Here is an 18,199-nt window from a genome sequence, read left to right as displayed (position 1 = left end):
ATGCAGAGGAGCAAGTAAAATTAGTAGCCCAACAAAGGGCAGTACAGAAACCAACAAAAATGGGCAATAATCCAAAATATGTGAACAGGCACCACTGAAGATTCGGTGAGTAATTAATTACTATCTAATTTGAACCATTGTACACCAGGATATAGCAGTTGGTTACTGATGCTTTTTCTCCCTGAGGCATGTCTCATTAGGGTCAGGAGTACAGCATCTACCGGTATGTTGAAGGTCAGCAGATAAATTTGAGATTGTTTTGACACAGGTTTTTTTTACATAGAGGATCTCCTTCACACTTTTCACCGCCTCTGGCAACTGCTGATGATCAGGATACTGTGGCTGCTGCATAATGGACAATGTGGACTTGCTCTGCATCTACTTAGTGTCCAGCCAGCATTTGGTTAAAATAGGCACATTTACAAAGTGCAAGCAATCCTCAGTGTAGAAAGCATTCTCGAAGTTACCTTCTGCTCAAGCCAATGAAACATCTGGATTGTTCAAGGACTACTCAACTACTTGTTACCATTTCCCACATCACATAAAATAAGCTGGCACTCATATATTTATGTTAAAGTAGAATTACATCAGTTTTAATTGCACAATCTTTCAAATGGCTTTGATTATATCAAAGTAAAGAGATTCCTCATTAATCATAATTTAATATTATTTCTTGAGAGCATGATACTCTGAGATTTGAAACAAGGGCGCAAGTTAAAATAACTAAATTATGCTCATAAATGTAGGATAAGACATTCCTGTATATAAAGCGAATGTCCTCGAGATCTGTATAACTGTGGTCTTTCTCATCACATGAACATGTGCCTGTCAGAGTCAGTCCTATTTCTACCAGACATAGGAAACAAACATTTCACATTTATACAGATGCTTTTAATTTGGAGTGGTTTTCAATGCAATTTAGATCAAACGTATCTATGTAAACGATTCAGAGTTGCTTAATTTCATGCTTCCCCAGGGTAAAGCTGAACCACATCAGTAGGTATGGGTGTGACGCCCACAATACTGGAGGCACTCCCAAAAAAGTATCCCAGAGTTATTTGGGGCAGACATACATCTGTCCTTAAAAAGTTGAAGAGTGGTTATAAAAAAATGTGTTGTCTCAGATGCTCTATTTTTAAGTTAAAGGTACACAGTATAATTTGAAAGCACTGGTTTAAAAGCAAACAGATCTCAAAGGTTCCAATGTAGCCCACTTTTTTATGCCTGATGCAACTCTGCGGATAAAGTGGGGGTTAAGATGGGAAAACTACAATGCTTATCATCTGTCCTGTGGCTTATGTGTGTGAATCTTATAGTATTTTTCTGTTAAGTCCAGGCTTTCAATGAGCTGCCATTTTCACTGGTGTCAGTGCATTTCATGTCCAGTTATTCCTAGTCATTTTTGGATTCATACAGATATTCTTCCCTTCTATGATCAGTTTCCCTCACAAATTGAGGTTTGTTAACTAAATTGAAAAACATTCCGTGATTTATTAGTTAAATAATCAAATTATTATTGATAAGCAAATATGATTGCTAGATTTCAGTTCAAAAGGTTTCACTACCTCCCATTCATCAACTGATTTTCCATTATATCAACACATCTATCCACCACAATAATAATGCAATCTTTACCAAGAGTCATATTTCTGAAAACCCACATGGTGGCACATCTTGATCTAGGTGTCTCTGACCTCCACTGCTGATCCTGCCAAAATGTTTGGGTTGTGGTGGAATAGGGTGAGGGGAGGGTGCATCCAATAATTTCAGTACTTTTGTTTGAAAATGTTGGAAGGTGCCGCTTAGGAATCCTCAAGAGTGTTCCCACTGTTGCAATGGAGTCTTTGGGGTCAAAGTTCAAGATTCAGTCATGGCCAACTTTAACTCACTTGAGTTATACAGTATATAGAGGAATGTAAAAGCCTCATAAGTTTTCATTGTGCCATGATCCTACAGATAACTTGGTATCATAGGGCCATGCCCTCAAATAGTGGGTGAGGGTAAAATGGGAGTAGCTGATTGACATATATACCTGTAGTAAATCAGTGCCAACGCACAACTGTATGTATATGATAATCGACGCTGCCTTCAAAGGTACTGATCCCCCAATGAATACAATTGGAAAACCCCTGCACTGATGGAGGTCCATGATTTTTCGTCATCAGTACACATAGTGAGCAGACTTCTGTATGCCCTGCCACTGATTATTTGGCTGTGCAATTATCCACCAGCCCTTCTCCCTCTACTGGGTAGGTGCCCAACCAACACGAAGAATTTCATGACACAAATGCTGCAAATAGGCCAGCTAAACACACAAATCACTCACAGACAAAGAACAAAGAGGTGTTGAAGATGGTGATATTATCTAAAGGAATGTACTAATTAAGAATAGAAGACAGGACAGATAAGGTACAGATAGCTCTATATAATATCACCACCTTCAACACCTCTTTGTTCTTTTGTCTGTGACAGCTTTTGGTTATCTCCACCTATTACTGGCTGCTTGTTCCAACAAACCACCACCCGCCCCCCCCTTAAACCAGCTTATATTTCACCCCTTTCCTATTTTTACTTAGTTCTGTTGAAGGGTCATGAGGACTCAAAACGTCAACTGTGCTGTCCTCCGCCGATGCTGCCAGACCTGCTGAGTTTTTCCAGGAATTTCTGTTTCTGTTTTTGTTTTGGATTTCCAACATCCGCAGTTTTTTGCTTTTAACACAAACCACTAGTTTGTACTTTAACCAAAAGCCAGATAAACAAAGCATATGGCTATTCAGCCAGAATAAACAGAGCTCCGAAGAAGTCATATTTGACTTGAAATGTTAACTCTGTTTCTCCCTCCATAGATGCTGCCAGGCCTGCTGAGTATTTCCAGCGCTTTCTGTTTTATTTCAGATTTCCAACACAAAATGCAATATTTTGCTTTTATTATATAAGAATAAGCAGAGTTTGAAAATAGTGGCATAGAAATGAGTCAGCATGTGCCTCAACCAAAATGCCCAAGGATCAATTGGCCTTCTCAACATATTCTGACTGAGCTGCTGGTGTTGGTTTTGTCTACAGGCTTAAAGGAAGAATTCCATTGTAGGCCACCTGGCTCAATGGCAACTGCCTGCTGCTAAGCCTAGGGAAACAGGTTGGAGGGGCTATGGATAGGGGGTGGGGAGCAATTGTCATGCCTCTGGAGTTAGCGGAGCACTCCTACTCATTCTGGCTCCATAGGAAGGAAAATAAGTTTTGAAACTTGGTGGTCACAGGGCCGTTGAAGAATCCTGAGTGGGTCAGGTCTGGTGTTTGCCCCCTTTTTGCTGTCTAATGGGTCCTTCATCAAGGGGTCCTTTGACAAATTAATATTTTAAGGGAGAAATTGGTATGTGTTGTGCCTGTGTATTTGGGTCTAAAACGAGTGCAAATCAAACCAATTTAGCAACCCACACTCAATCTGCATGGACGTTGGTCTCACTGTTAAATACATGGGGTGGACTTTTTTCAGACACCCTGAGCTTTGAGTATGTTAAGTAGGGGTATAAAGGATTCCTTTACAAAATTAGTCATAGATGAGCGGGGCAGGCATTAGGCCCTTCACAGCCACTGTCAAATGACAAGTTTAAAAAGGAATTATTAAAAAAGAACACTTTCTGTTCCTCTGATTCCAAAGGTGTCATGATTGGCTTCCTGCCCTGGACCTCAATCCAACCCCAAATGCCAACTCCCTCCACCACCCATGTCACCCCCACCCCCATCCCCTCCCCCAGCAAAGGATTTTACTGAGGAAATAAATTAATCTTCAGCCCCCTTGCCTTGGGTGTGTAACGCTCATGAAGTTTATTGATACATGAAAGAAAGACTGATCAAGTCTAGAAAAAACTGAATAATTGTGCGTTTGCTAAACCAAATAAGGAGTGGTAATTACGCTAATGTAAAAGAATGGTTAAGAAAGGTTGAAGCTGAGCTATCTGTTTTGCATAGTAGATAGAAGAACTGATTTGAATCAGCATCTATTCTGACTTCTCAGTAGCAATCCTGTATATTTCTGATTGACTTTGGTCATATGCTAAAGGACTATTGAAAGAAATGGATATTGAAATGACTATGATGTTTTCTGAATACTTTCGTCCTTCGAGACCATTTAACCTGCATTCTCCCAACCTACATTCTGGGTTGGACAACTATGAGAAACAGCTTTATCTGAAAAGGAAATGAACCAAAGTCTAGATATTGCTAGGTATACGGCTTTGATAACATCAGTGTGATGACTTTCCAAGATTATACTCTTAAATGTATCAGCAATATATCTGTGCTATGCATCATTATCATGCTAGATAAGGCAATGACCTTCACTTTTACATACTTTGGTTTGTATTGTATCTTTAGGATGAGTTTCATAAAATTCCAAACTCTGTAAAATTCTGCAATTTTTTCTTTTTGCCAGGTATAAACCAATTATTTGTTTAATTGGTTACATGTGTCCTTATGTAAAGATGCTAATCAACTGCTAACTACTGCAGCACAGCAGAGTTTCTGGTAATTGAATTAAATTTGCATTTTGTTACAGATATGGGCCAGGATTTTCTAGTCGTTGGGCGGGCTAGGCGGGGGCGAGCCATTTTAATTAACGGCCAGTCAGCGTGCATCACGTGCTGCCGGGGTGGTGGTGGTGGGGTAGAAGGGCGAGCGTGGAAGATCACGCGTGTGGGTGCATCACAGAGCTGCCTCAGGGAGCTGAAGATTTTTAAAATAAAAAATAAGGAATTTAAAAATATTAAAAACATGTCCCCTCATGGTGACTCTGTCACATGAGTGGGGGACATGTTAGAAATTAGCCTGAAAAATTTTAGTTTTTTTAAATCATTGATCGAAACCTCTCCCACCAGTGGATGAGGTTTTGCAAAAAATCCAAAGGTTGCCTGGCTGATTCGCCTACCTGCCAACCGTAGGGTTGGCTGGGCAGTGAAAAATTCCTTTTAATTATGACTTTAATGGCTTTAATAGGATGCTCAATTGTCGGCGGGCATGCTGCTGACTCCCTTGCGCACCCGCTGACCGAAATATCGCAAGACTGCGCGGTGACATCGGGACGCTCGCCTGACGTCATCGTGCGTACGCTTGTTTGGGTTGGGTGCACGCCTGCCCAAATGAACAAAATATTCTGCCCATGAAGTTTGTAAGATTGTTATGTTTTGAGGCTGTCACTTTAATTTAGGGTAAAATGGAGGAATGAAGGAGTCATGTGATCTGTTCCGAATTCTGCCTGGCAAGAAGCTTGGTTGTTAAAAGTTAAAGGAGTGGTGATTGGGGGCGGGGTAAGGTTGTCTCACTGGAAAGATGATACGAGATGTTCACATTGTAAACAGTGAGGCAGCTGTGCTAATGATAAATAGATTGTTAATCTTCAAGTCACAGGGAGGTGATAGGAATGTTAGGTTTTGTCAACAGTTTTTTAAACTGTCTATTTAATTACAAGATGGAATGAAGTTGGGGGTCTAGACGATAGCTAATAAGAATTTCTACATGGATACAAGGCCCATGTGATTCACATTGACATGAAGATGTGCCTCGAGAGGGAAAGAGTCCATAACAAACCATTGTAGTAGTGGGTTACAGGCTTTTATTCAGAGATCCCTGAACCTCACAGACAGGTCAGTCCGCAAGAATCTAAGAGAGAGAGAGAAAGAGAGAGAGCAGAGACAAGAGGCAGCTAGTGTCTAGTGTTCACCGTGTATAATGTGGGTGGGAGTTCATGCTTGGATAAAAGAGACCAATTTCATGAGGATCTAAACAAGACTGGAAGATTCACCTAGTTTTGGCTAGAGGGAGGGATCTACAGGGTGACCCTCACCGAGTGTGTCAGTTCAGGGAATATAAGCTATCCAGCTGGAAAAGGAAAAAGAAAGCAAGCCATTGGGAGCTGAGAGTAGCTTTGAGCTTGGTCCCTGGAGAATGAAGTGTCTACTTAAGGGACAGAGTAAAGTATAAGCACGGAGGGGGATCCCTTGTCATTTGAAAAGTTAAATATTAGGGAACTTTTCTTTATTTTAGAATATAAGTTGCCTGCAGAATTGTGTTTAGACTATGTTGCTTTTAGTTTATTTATTACAGTAAAAGTCTTAAATCTTGAAATCTTGTCACATGACCCTTCCGTTGGAAATTCGAATATCTTTCTAAAAGTTATCGGCCTCTACGTGGATTGTAACAATTTACTAATACATCCTTATTTCATCTATGACTATAATTTATTTAAAAATTCAGGTCAGTGCAAGCTTCCTGTCAACTTATTCTATTTTAATTTGCATGTAGAATGGAAATTACTTACATAAAATAGTCATGCATAAATGATACTCTTCCCCCTGTGGAGATGCTGCAGCACCACCACTGGTGGGAGAGTGTAATCACAATGTGATTTTTTTTACATAGGAAGCTTCCCATATATGAATTGATAATAGTGATATAAAAGGAAAGACAAGAGTGCAGCACTCTAAAAACGGAAACTTAATCATGTCTGCGTGCCCTGGTTCAAATATTCCTATTCTCTAACCCTACTTCATCTGAAGGCTACACTTGGCCTTGAATATTTGTCAACACCAGAGGAGATTCATATATTAAGAAGCTTACATATGCACACTCTACATTTCAATTTCTTACATTATAAATTCCTATAGTCAGATTTATAATGGAAACTGCCTTTGTAAGCTTGTCGTGCAGTGCCATCACTGGTAGGAGGATATATTTACAGCATACAAAGTTTATATAGGCAGTTTCAATTGTAAATGTTGAGATTTTATTTATAATTGAAAGATTAAAATAAGGACAGAATATATGACTTTGAAATGGGGACTAAATTATATCTGCACACTCTGGTTCAATTATCTCAGGCCTCTGACCTTGCTTCACCTGACAGCCACTCTTGATCTTGACTCCTCAGTAGCGATTTTGACATTGTGCGATAGTTAAAAGGTGTGATAGTGAATTGACATGATAAACTAAAATTGCCCCCCTCGTGCAATGCCACAAGCGATCCATTAGTACACTACATTTCTGTTTTCATGTTTATGTCTCCTTTTCCTTTGTATAGGGAAGAAGCATCAGTTCTAGAGAAGAAATGCACCCCTGCCCCCACCCACATACCACCACAAACCCATCCAATTTTCTACATTTATCATCTCAAAGTAAATTTTACAGAGGGTGTATGTCAACATTAATGATAGCAGCTGCTGTGTAATTCAGACAAATGATTATTCTCCATGTGACAGTCTAGTGAGCAGGATTCCTCAAAGCCTGTCCACCATCTACAAGGCACAAGCCAGGAGTTTGATGGAATACTCCCAACTTGCCTGCATGAGTGCAGCTTCCACAACACTCAAGAAGCTTGACACCATCCAGGACAAAGCCACCCACTTGATTGGCACCACACACACAAGCATTCACTCCCTCCACCACTGACGCACAGTAACAGCAGTGTATACCATCTACAAGATGCACTGCAGGAATTCACCAAGGCTCCTTCGACAGCACATTCCAAACCCACGGCCACTATCATCTAGAAGGACAAGGGCAGCAGATAGATGGGAACACCACCACCTGGAAGTTCCCTCCAAGTCACTCACATCCTGACTTGGAAATATATTGTCGTTCCTTCACTGTTGCTGGGTCAAAATCCTGGAAACCCCTTCCTACAGCACTGGCTGTACCTACATCACATGGACTACAGCTGTTCAAGAAGGCAGCTCACCACCACCTTCTCAAGGGGAACAGAGTTGGGCAATAAATGCTGGCCCAGCCAGTGAAGCCCACATCCCATGAATGAATTAAAAAAACTCATCAAGGGATTTAACCAAAGGGGGCATCACAGCCCTCACTTGACATCCATAAATATTTTGGGCTAGCTGCTGGCTCCGCTGCTCAGCCCAGGAACACTTAAGCCAATTGGAGCAGCAATGCTGCTACCCCTGTGGTGATCAGTTAGGTCAGCACAGACCAGTGATCTCACCTGGGTGCGCCCTGACCTGTGTGTCTCAGGACCACAAGGCAGGACATTTACCCACAATGCCATCATATGTGCTGCTCTCTCCATCCAGCGCAGTGATTTCCTGCACGTTCAGCATCATGACAGCAGGTTACCATTTGCTTTTTAATCCGGTATAGTTCATTCCTGTCATTTTTAAAAAATTTTGCTCCACACATTTGTTTTATTATTAATTTCTTGCCACTCCAGTCAGATGGGGTAGGTCGCAGTTTTCCCTAAGTGGCAAAAGGTGTCCCAACGCACCTCAAAAAAAGCAGCAATTCACAAAAGCCGAAAAGTTAGCAATAATCAACTTATAGGATTCATTGAAGGAGCAGACTCAAACCTACAGAACCAAACTGACCACTTATTGCAGCCTAGATCATCAATAAAGCAGATAATTAATATTAATACAGACAATCATGCCTCAGAACTGGTCTACAAAACTACTGTTAGTGGTTTTATTGCAAAGTTGTTGATCTTCAATGTTTCTCTGAGGAAGGCTACATTATATTAATATAAAACATAGCTTTGTCAGTTCCTGTCTATTGCTATTTCTTTAGTTAACTAAAGCCATTACATTTTTTCTTATCAGTTTTATGGTAATAGATGCCAGTGGAGTAAAATCCTAAGAAAAAGAAAGCTGAAACTAAATGCCTACCCTGAGAAAATACTTGATAATTGTAGAAGCTAATGGGATCCTTATTAGTTTCAGTATTTGGAATTTATGTCTTAAATGTTATTGTTTCAGTAATGATGCATTCCTTTTTCTGTATGCACTGGTCCACTGGACAATGCCATATGTTGAACAGATAATGCTAACAGCACAGCTGAATCCAGATCTTGTCAGTGAAACAATCCATTGAGAGTGGGAGGAGTAATATAAATTTGCCAATTTGAGGATACAGGCCTGTATTCCAGACTTGCAACTGCTGTAAATTATTATTTTTAATAAGGAATTAGGTTTGCAGTATTCTCTTACAGACCCCTACAATATTTAATAGTCTGATCATTCCTTTTCGGATTGAGTGCAGCTCAACGTTTAACAAAAATAAGCCTATATTCTTGGCTGGATAAGACAATAAGGCCCCCTCTGTCATATCAGATCCCGAGGTACTATTCAACAAAGAGCTGGGGAATCTCCCAATGTCCTAGCCAACATTTATCCTTCAATCAATACCACCAAACAAACACTCTGATAATTTATCTCATTGCTGTTTGTGAGACCTTACTGTGTACAGTTTGGCAGCTGCATTTACCTTCATTATGAAATAGCTGCATTTCAAAAGTTCTACATTAATTGTGAAGTGCTTTGGAAAGTCCTGAGGATGTTAAAAGTGCCATGTAAATGCAAGTTTGGCATTGTAGGACAGAATCCCTCACCTGCCTGGATCTCTATCTTATTCCATTTGCCACTGAAACTCACATTCATGTCTGTGTCTCCTCCAGACTAGATCACTCTAATTCTGTACTCTAAGTCTGCCATAAACTTCAGCTCATCCAAAACTGTTCTGTCTGCATCCTACCTTGCACCTTCTCACTAATCAACCCCTCTATCAATGACCTACATAACTTCCATGATTCTCCAATGCCTTAAATTTATAATTATTCTTTTATTTAAAATCGACTATCGTCTCGCTGCTCCCGATCTCTTGAACTCTCTAACCCTACCACAAAAACCAAAACTATCTGTTACTTTAACTCCGGCCACTTGTGCATCACCTCCTCGCTTTGCTTCATCATTTATAGTCATGCATTCAGCTGCCTAGGTTTCATGTTATGAAATTCCCTTCCTAAATCCCTCTGCCTGAGAGTAAATGACTTTCTGTTTTTAATACTGACTATAAAATTTGGAAGGAAGTCTTCTCCTCGTTACTTTGCATTAGTGATATCATAACCATAGCAGAACATTTCATATCTTCACTATTTCTGTAATGTATTTTAAAGACTGCATTTAGGATATTGCTGATGCATAATAAGCTGATGAAATCTTCTCCTGTGGTTATAAGAGGTACAAAATACCTGAATTGTACAATTTCTGTAATGCAATTTAAATTTGTTGAATGAATCCTGCATGCTAAGATATATAAATAAGAAAGAAATGTTTCAGTGCTTACTTTTGTAAATGTTTAACGAGAACGCTCAAGGTATCATGGTTAGGTTTAGGAAGTTTCTTCACCAGTCTCTTCACACACTGAACACGTTGGCTATAATTCTGATTTTCTGTGGGAGAGAAATGACCACAGTTAGGATACTGGCTGAATACTGTTATCTCTCCTCAGCTGGTCCCTTGTGACACATTTATTGCATTCTGATACATATGCGGCAGTGACAGCTGAGTAAAGATACTACAATAAGAAAGAAACAGAATGCACTTCTAGTTCTTTTAACTAAACAATTGTTCACTTAATACCAGACATTCATGACAGTGATGGAAGGCATGCATGACCCAGATTACCATCAGAGTTTTCCACAGTTATGTTTCTGAGCCTTTAAAATCAAAACAGTAAGTCTATTGTAACACATGATATAAAAGAAGAGTCTAAAACAGAGGTTTTGAGATCAAGGTCAACAGGAATCATTCATTTTAATTTGTTTATTAGATGCAGGATTTCATAAGATGTTAACCTGTTAGTCATTGCTCTGACTCTTAAAGAGCTGTAAGATAGAAATGCCTCTCAGCAGCACTATTGTACATACGCCTAACACACAAGCACTAAGTTCCTCTAGCCATTATTTTAGTAGAGAGTTTAAACTGCCTAGTTCATACTGCTGTTAAATGGCAGAATCAGATACTCGTATCTTAAACTTTTGTGCGATAAGCCTGGAATTTCCAGGAACTTTCTGGCATAATTACACTGCAGGAGAATTGGGGTGAGGAAATTTGCGCATAACTGATAATGCCAGTTTTACACTGCACCATTGGTGTGTGCAAATGGGCACGTTTGTTTGCACCAGTTGCAAGATATGTCTGCCAAAATTATCTACCACTCATTTACAAGCTCCAACCCCATGTAAATGACCAGCTTACTGAATTTTCTGGATTCACACAAATAATGCACCGCCATCGATTTACACCCAACATCCCCTGATATCTGTGCATTTGAGATTTCTGGACTTTGATAGGGATTTTCTTCCAGAGTTGTTTTGAATTATTTCTTGCTGACACCCATGCTCTACTTAACCAAAGTGCTGTCTGCCTCAACGTGTGTGAAATATTTCAGACCCCTGTCCTTCCACCCCACCCCTCCATGTGTCAGAAAGATTAAGGAGTTAGAATGACCTTTTCCTGTTCTGTATAAGAGGAATAGAGGGAAGAGGTGATGAAAATAGGACACCATGGCGATAGAATACAACAAACAGCCTATTCACTATTAGCCTTATTGTTAGTGCTACATTTATGGCGGGTTTTACGTTGCAATTTATGAACATAGGCTCCACAGAAAAATCAGCATAGAAAGTGGCATAACTTGCAGTTCAATTTCAGCATCATTAAGATCAAAGAAATTCCATATTTGCATAAGTCAGACAAGCCAGAATATGTACTAAATTCTGCTACAATTAGCTGGTGGTAGTAGATGTGCAATGTGCTCCCCACAAAGTAGCGCATGACAGGATAATAAAGGCAGTGCTGTGATCTCAGAAATTATGCCATTTACACAAGTATTGCATGTTACTGAAGCTATGCTTTTACAAAGGGAGAGGTTATCTGCAGGAAGTGGTTGAGTTCATAGGCTTTCAATGTCCACAAACTTTGAGACATCAGCTTTGGCTGAAGCAACCAAAAAAAACCTTTTCTCAGCCATGTAGCTAAGAAAGAGTCTGCAAGCTGCCTTTCAGCTGTGTCAGCAGGAAAAGTCTTTTTTTTCCCAGCCTTCTACAGTGAAGCCCTTACTATGGGTTCACAATGGACATTCCCACATATGCCTATATAATTGGGGTAGCACTAGAGCAGAGAGGAGTCTTGTGGTACAGTCATAGTGCTCTACCTTTGAGCCAGAATCCACTCTGAATTCCACTCCAGGACGTGGTATCCACAGAAGGTGTGTTCGTAATGTGGCCAAACAGGTTAATTATCAACCTACAAATCCTTCCAATATGCCTATGGCAGATGGCAAGAGTAGGAGAGTCTCCTTGTCAGCCAGAACCTGCAGAAGACATTGGTAAACCATAACAGTACCTTGCCAAGCATAAACCTGGACCAAGACATGGAAGTCCATGGTCGCCAGTGCCTTCTTAGGGTATGTTACTTGAAGCGAAAGAGAGCACGAGAGCAAGAAGATGAGGAAGTGACAGAGGCGCGCAGGATAAGGCTACACCAAAGGAGAAGATAACTGACTAGAAGAGTCTACAAGCTACAGTGATTCCTTGATAATGTCTCAGGTCTGTTTATGATGCAGGAACTAATGGATAACAATGTGTGCAAGGGACTGATTGATTTCTTTCTCACTTAGACAGAAACCATCCTTTCATCTGTCTTTGCTGTTTTCCCCTCTTTCCTTTGCCAATTGTCAAACCTCCACCTTGCCCTGAACTCCAATAGCTTCAATTATTCTATCAAGCCTCCCATGTTCATTGTGAGCTCGTTTGTTGAATAGACTCAATCTCTGCTCCTTCAAACCCATTCTCATTAAAATCCTAACCACCCAACTAAACTTCCAGCTGCCATGCTATCAGGCATGGTGAATCATTCTTTTTTATCCGGCCCATTCAAAACTGTCATCATCACACCTTCCTCAAACAACCCTAGACCCTTCTATTCCTATCCCACCACCAACCATTGTTTTGTCTTCAAAATCCTTGAAACAAACATTTGTTATCTGATGTATATTATATCTACAACAGATATTTGCCAATGATATGTCTAAACTAAGAGAACGAAACTCTAATGGTCCACAATGCCTTTTAGATCCCTTAATTAGATTATGCCTTTTTAATTCATTCTTTTATCCCATTATTATTTCCTCATCCATCACTTTCCAATCAAAATGAAAGAAGCCATACTATATATCTTCTCAAAAGTTGTTTGATGCTAACATTAGGCTACTCAGTAGTTTGAATAGGAACGGGACACATATGATTCACTCCACCCCTACAAAATTATCTTGGAAACTTCAGCACGAGGCTGAGATCAGGCATAACTGGCTTCCAGCCTAGTTGTCAGCCAATTTAATGGATTTCCATTGAAATTACAGTGGGAATCTGCTGGAATGGTTTGGCCTCAAGTCCACACATTTCATGTCACTTTTACTGTTGGCCCCTTCCTGATGTAAGGGCTTAGCTAGGATAAAACTGGTGTTAATATCATTGGCAAAATTGAAAGTTTCCATGCTAATGACCATCATAGTTAAGTACTCTTAATATCTTCCAGCAATCTACAAAATTCTGCAAATGTAGTAATTTTGGAACATTTGTGCAGCTGAAATTCTGCTTCTCACTGCAAACAGTGGCCACATTTAGAGTGTAAATAACCAAGGTTCCTCTCATCTTATAACAACTCCACCTGAGGTCAGCAGACTATACAGTGACAAGGAGATTGTAGAGCTTAAACATAGTCAAGGAAAGTGATTTACCATTCATCTCCCAGTAAGCCTAGTTTATCTCGGTTGTTTGTAAAGCAGTTACCTGTTATGTACTGGCATTTATCAAAATCATTTAACCACACAGGTCATTCACAGAAAAGGTACTTTATCTTGATAAGACATCAATATGAATTATGGTCTGCAGCTAGGTAGAAAATTCTACTTACTATATACTTTTTTTGTTATAAATCACCCAGTCACATTGTTTTGTTCTTTCATACAAACCTGCTGAGGCTAGTTTTTCACAAACCATTTTCATGCTTCCTGTAAAACTTTCTACTACTGCATCTAATGGTAAGTCGACAATTATTTTAAAAGATGTTACCTCAGCAGGTCACCACTGAACATTGTGAAGTGTTTGTGTTAAAAGTGGAGAGCACTTTGGGCTTCCTTTTCAGAATGAGAAGAAAGAAGCTTTCACTGTTTAAATCTATATCCTTTCCACCAAGCACATTATTCCTCATTTTTCAGTTTTTCACAACCTCTTTTGAGTTCTAACAAATGAAAGAACAGTATACTATTTTAATTTTTTGGATTTTAAATCTCTGATTTCTTTCCAGAACAGTTAGCTGGCAATTCTATTTCAAACTGAGTGCACAAAAGCTGTTACATGAGTGATTGTGAGGATGTTACGTTGGACTGAAATTGACAGGTCAGTGGGAGTTTTAAAGCTTTCTTTTTTATGGGGGAGTTTTCAAGTAACAATCACCCTGTTGCCCTCTGCAATTTAACCCCTTTGTTTAACTGCCTAGTATGACACTGTTACAGCTGAGAAGATGGGCACATGGCTTACTCCAAGGCCAATAACCCGGGGCAATCTACCAAAGGACACAAAGGATTGACCAGTTGTGATTCTGTGCTTTAATGTTCCTTGTCTCTCCATGTGAGAGACTTTGGAGCCTCCTCTCCGCATCTTATCATTCAACATGGTTTAGATGAGGTGATTGAGCAGAGCATGAGTTAAATGCTATGGTCCTAAGGATTAATGCTGTTCTGTTTTATTTCAAAGTGATTACATTATGGTGCATCAAAGCTATACAAATACCAACATTTTGCGACGTCACATTTTGTCACCCCATGCAAAATTTCTCTTTCACATTTTTGATAAGTTCATGAGCCAACCATTTGTCTCTAATTAACCTCGCGATATGCCTAATTGGACCTTATGACCTTAAAACGGTAGTCCAAATTATGTCTAGTTCCAACTTTGCAACAGACTAGTACATTATCTATTACTTGGTGAGTGTTCTTTCACTTTTGAAATGATATATTCTGTGACTTTCTAGGAGCAACACAATGGGAGATCTTCTATGAAATTTACAAGTCGTCTCATGGATTCAACACTATTGGGAAGTGGGCTATCGTCAATCCTTAGACCCATTGACAACCTTCAGAGAGAGTAACCTTTTGACCCCCTGTCTGAACTGAGCTGACCTAGAAACCAAATGGTCTGAAATATGAGAAATCAGGCTTGTAAGTTATGTGATATCCAGTAACTATGAAGTCTTATATATAAGATTTGGCACTAGAATATCCTAATGATAAAATTGTTACAACAGCAATGTGCTATGGTATTGGTTGTGTAAGAATTAAAGAGCTTGTATTCTTATGGAGCCTTTCTTGACCTCAATACACTTTACAGCCAATGGGGTACCTTTGAATTGTAGTCAGTATTATAATGTAGGAAACACAGCAGCCGATTTGCACACAGCAAGTTCCCACAAACAGCATTGTGGTAATGACAAGATATTACTTTCTTAGTTGTGTTGGTTGAGGGATAAACGTTGACTAGAATACCAGGGAGAAAGCACCTGCCGTGGAATCTTTTATGTCCACCTGAGAGTGCAGATGGAGCCTCGGATTAATGTCTCATCTAAAAGATGACATCTCCGGCAATGCAGCACTCCCTCAGTACCGCACTGAAGTGTCAGCCTGAATTATGTGCTCAGGTCTCTGGATGCACAACCTTTTGACTCAGAGGCAAGGATGCTACCAACTGGGCCATGACTAACACCTTGTATCAAGCACAGTGTTCTGTTGTTGTGGGGTTTTTCTTAAACTTGATTTTTTATTTATTTCAGTTGCAGAATGTTGTGATTGGTGGCCGTTTTGCTGCTATTAATAGAGTTGATCAGCGGACACTTCTTTGGTGGAAACTTATAGTTTATTTATAAAGGTGCTCAGCAGCACTACACATGTGCTTTCACTTCAAACTCTATCTCTACACTACTAACTTACTAACAACAGAGATAGCCCGCACTACTGTCCTAATGGGTACTAAAGATCATGTGATATTCCTTAACAAGCAGTATTCTTAAAGGTATATTACACAACAATAACACCATAATTACCACACAGAACTAGTTCATTATATCACATTATGACATAAATGGACGTCATTATTCAGCGGTGGAATGTAATGCTCATGTGCTTGTGTTTGCAAATTTGTATTTGACAGGCCTTATTCTAGACAACATAAAATCAAATGCAGTCAGCTCTGTCTTTTTGGCCTATATAGCAACTAAAACAAGTGCAATCTTTTAGCTGCTGAGCTAACAATGATGTCAGCCTGATTGTAAATCAGTGCATTCTGCATTTGGCTCGTACGTGTTTTCCTTGTCTTGCCTCAAATTGTCTCCCCTAACCCTTCCACAGCATGGTGAGTTCTGCTGGGGTGTGTTTCCTTGTTTAATTGTGAACTTCCAGTGTTTCTCTCTCTTTCATCTCTGTACCTAGGCAGTCTGTTAGCCACACCAACCAAACCCACTCCAGCCCTCACCAAACACAGGCATGCATGCATTTTCATTAAGGGCATCTGAATCGAGTTCAAAAGACTGCATTGGTCAATGTGATAACCCAATGCGATCTGGGCTGAGGCAATTAAAATTAGGGATGGAACTTGGCATCTTCCTAATCTGCATGGCTTTGTGATCATATAGTGGTCCTCATGTAAAAAGAAGAGCTCAGAGTGCCTTAAAGCAATATTTTGTGTGGTAGCACTCTTGCCTCTGAGTCAGAAGGTTCAAGTCCCATTCCAGAGCTTGGGCACAAAAATCAAGGTTGATACTCCAGTGCAGAATTGAGGGTGTGCTGTACTGTTGGAGGTGCTGTCTTTTGAATGTGATGTTAAATGCACCATCTGCCTCCTTGGGTGGATGGAAAATATCCTATAGCAATATTTCAAAGAAGAGCAAGGTAGTTATCCCCTGGTATCCTGAGTAATATTTATCCCTTAATCAACATCACAAAAAACAGACTATCTGCTCATTATCAAATCGCCGTGCATTGGAGTTTGCTGTGTGCAAAATGGCTGCTCTGTTTCTTACATCATAACAGTGACTGTACTTCAAAAAGCACTTCATTAGCTGTAAAGCACTTTGAGACATTTGGTGGTCATGAACAGGAAATATTTTTTAAATAGTGGGTGGAGGAATGACTCACTAAGTTCTTTCGAGAATATTCAGGGGTAGAAATTCATCTCGTTCAGTGGCATGAAACAGACAGGATTGGATTGGCTGCTTGTTACGCACTGCACTTGATATTCAGTTCCATTACATTCGATGGAATTAAGTATCAGGCACTGAGTATAACAGGCAGCCAATCCGATATTGCTCTTTTGCGTCACTGCTGCAGCGCATTTCCACCCCTCAACATCTTTGTCAAATTCCTTGACTGCTGCAAAATTGACCTCCTGGTGACCTGTGTGAATTAATCTCCTTATTGTTTCTAGTTCCGAACTTGCTGTTCAATCAGTCCACAATGAGTGCATGGCATCTTTGCCCATATGAAGTGGAAATAACTATACTGGGATTTATTAGGAATTAGGAATGTACACATTGACATATTGATGTCTGAAGTACATGCACTAAATACACAATAAAAAAAACACAAGTAGGGAGGCCAATAACTAGACTTGTGAGAGAGAGAACGATTAGAACACAAACAGAACAGAACATAAAATACTCAGATCAACTGTTTTAGAAAAAAACATTGTGAAATGCATTATCATGTTGAAACACCACAAAGTAATTTACATTCAATGAGTTATTTTCGAAGACTTGCAATGGTTATATTGACAGGCACAGAGTCATTTTGTGCTAGCCAGTGGTGTAGTGCTGCTGGAGCACGCCAGAGCGCTGGTCCGGCACCTGCTCTTCCGAGCAGCAATAGCCCAACTCCCCGAACAGCCCCGACTCCCCCTGTACAGCCCTGACTCCCCCCAAGTCTGAGGAACATACTGGGAGTTTGCTGCCGCTACCATTGTGGTGGAACTACATTTCCCAGTAGGCTGTGGCTGCTCTCAGGTCTTTTTCACATGTGCTGGCCTGGATCTGGCCGGCACATGCGCAGTTCCTCTTTTGTTGTTCCTTGGGCTGGGGAATAGCCTTCCACGCATTTGCAGTAGAAAAGGGCCTAAGCGGCCCAAACACTGTGACAATACAGGTCAGGTGTCCTGAGCCGGTGCGCCATTACAGGGGAGGTGGTGCACGGAGCAGGACACAGTAAGGAGGACAGGAGAAAGGTCCCAGAACTTCCAGAAGTTAAAGTTAAAGAAAGCTCCAAGTTAAAGAAAGAGCTCCAAAGGGAGAAGCAAATTGGGGTTGAAAGAAGCCAT

At 40.2% G+C, this 18,199-nt stretch overlaps 1 protein-coding gene across 1 annotated transcript in view; it reads right to left on the bottom strand.

Moving 5' to 3' along the window:
* Positions 1–18,199, bottom strand: part of arhgap15 (Rho GTPase activating protein 15) — a 776,478-nt gene that overhangs the window by 42,844 nt on the left and 715,435 nt on the right. Inside the window, exon 14 of the mRNA XM_078552497.1 lies at positions 10,120–10,225. Coding sequence (XP_078408623.1) covers positions 10,120–10,225 — 106 coding nt within the window. The remainder of the gene's footprint in view (positions 1–10,119; positions 10,226–18,199) is intronic.

This window comes from Cetorhinus maximus, chromosome 11 (assembly GCF_964194155.1).
Source record: "Cetorhinus maximus chromosome 11, sCetMax3.hap1.1, whole genome shotgun sequence".
In the NCBI taxonomy this organism is placed as follows: domain Eukaryota; kingdom Metazoa; phylum Chordata; class Chondrichthyes; order Lamniformes; family Cetorhinidae; genus Cetorhinus; species Cetorhinus maximus.
The sequence above is the reverse complement of the archived record's forward strand: the minus strand, read 5'-3'. Positions and strand labels throughout refer to the sequence as shown.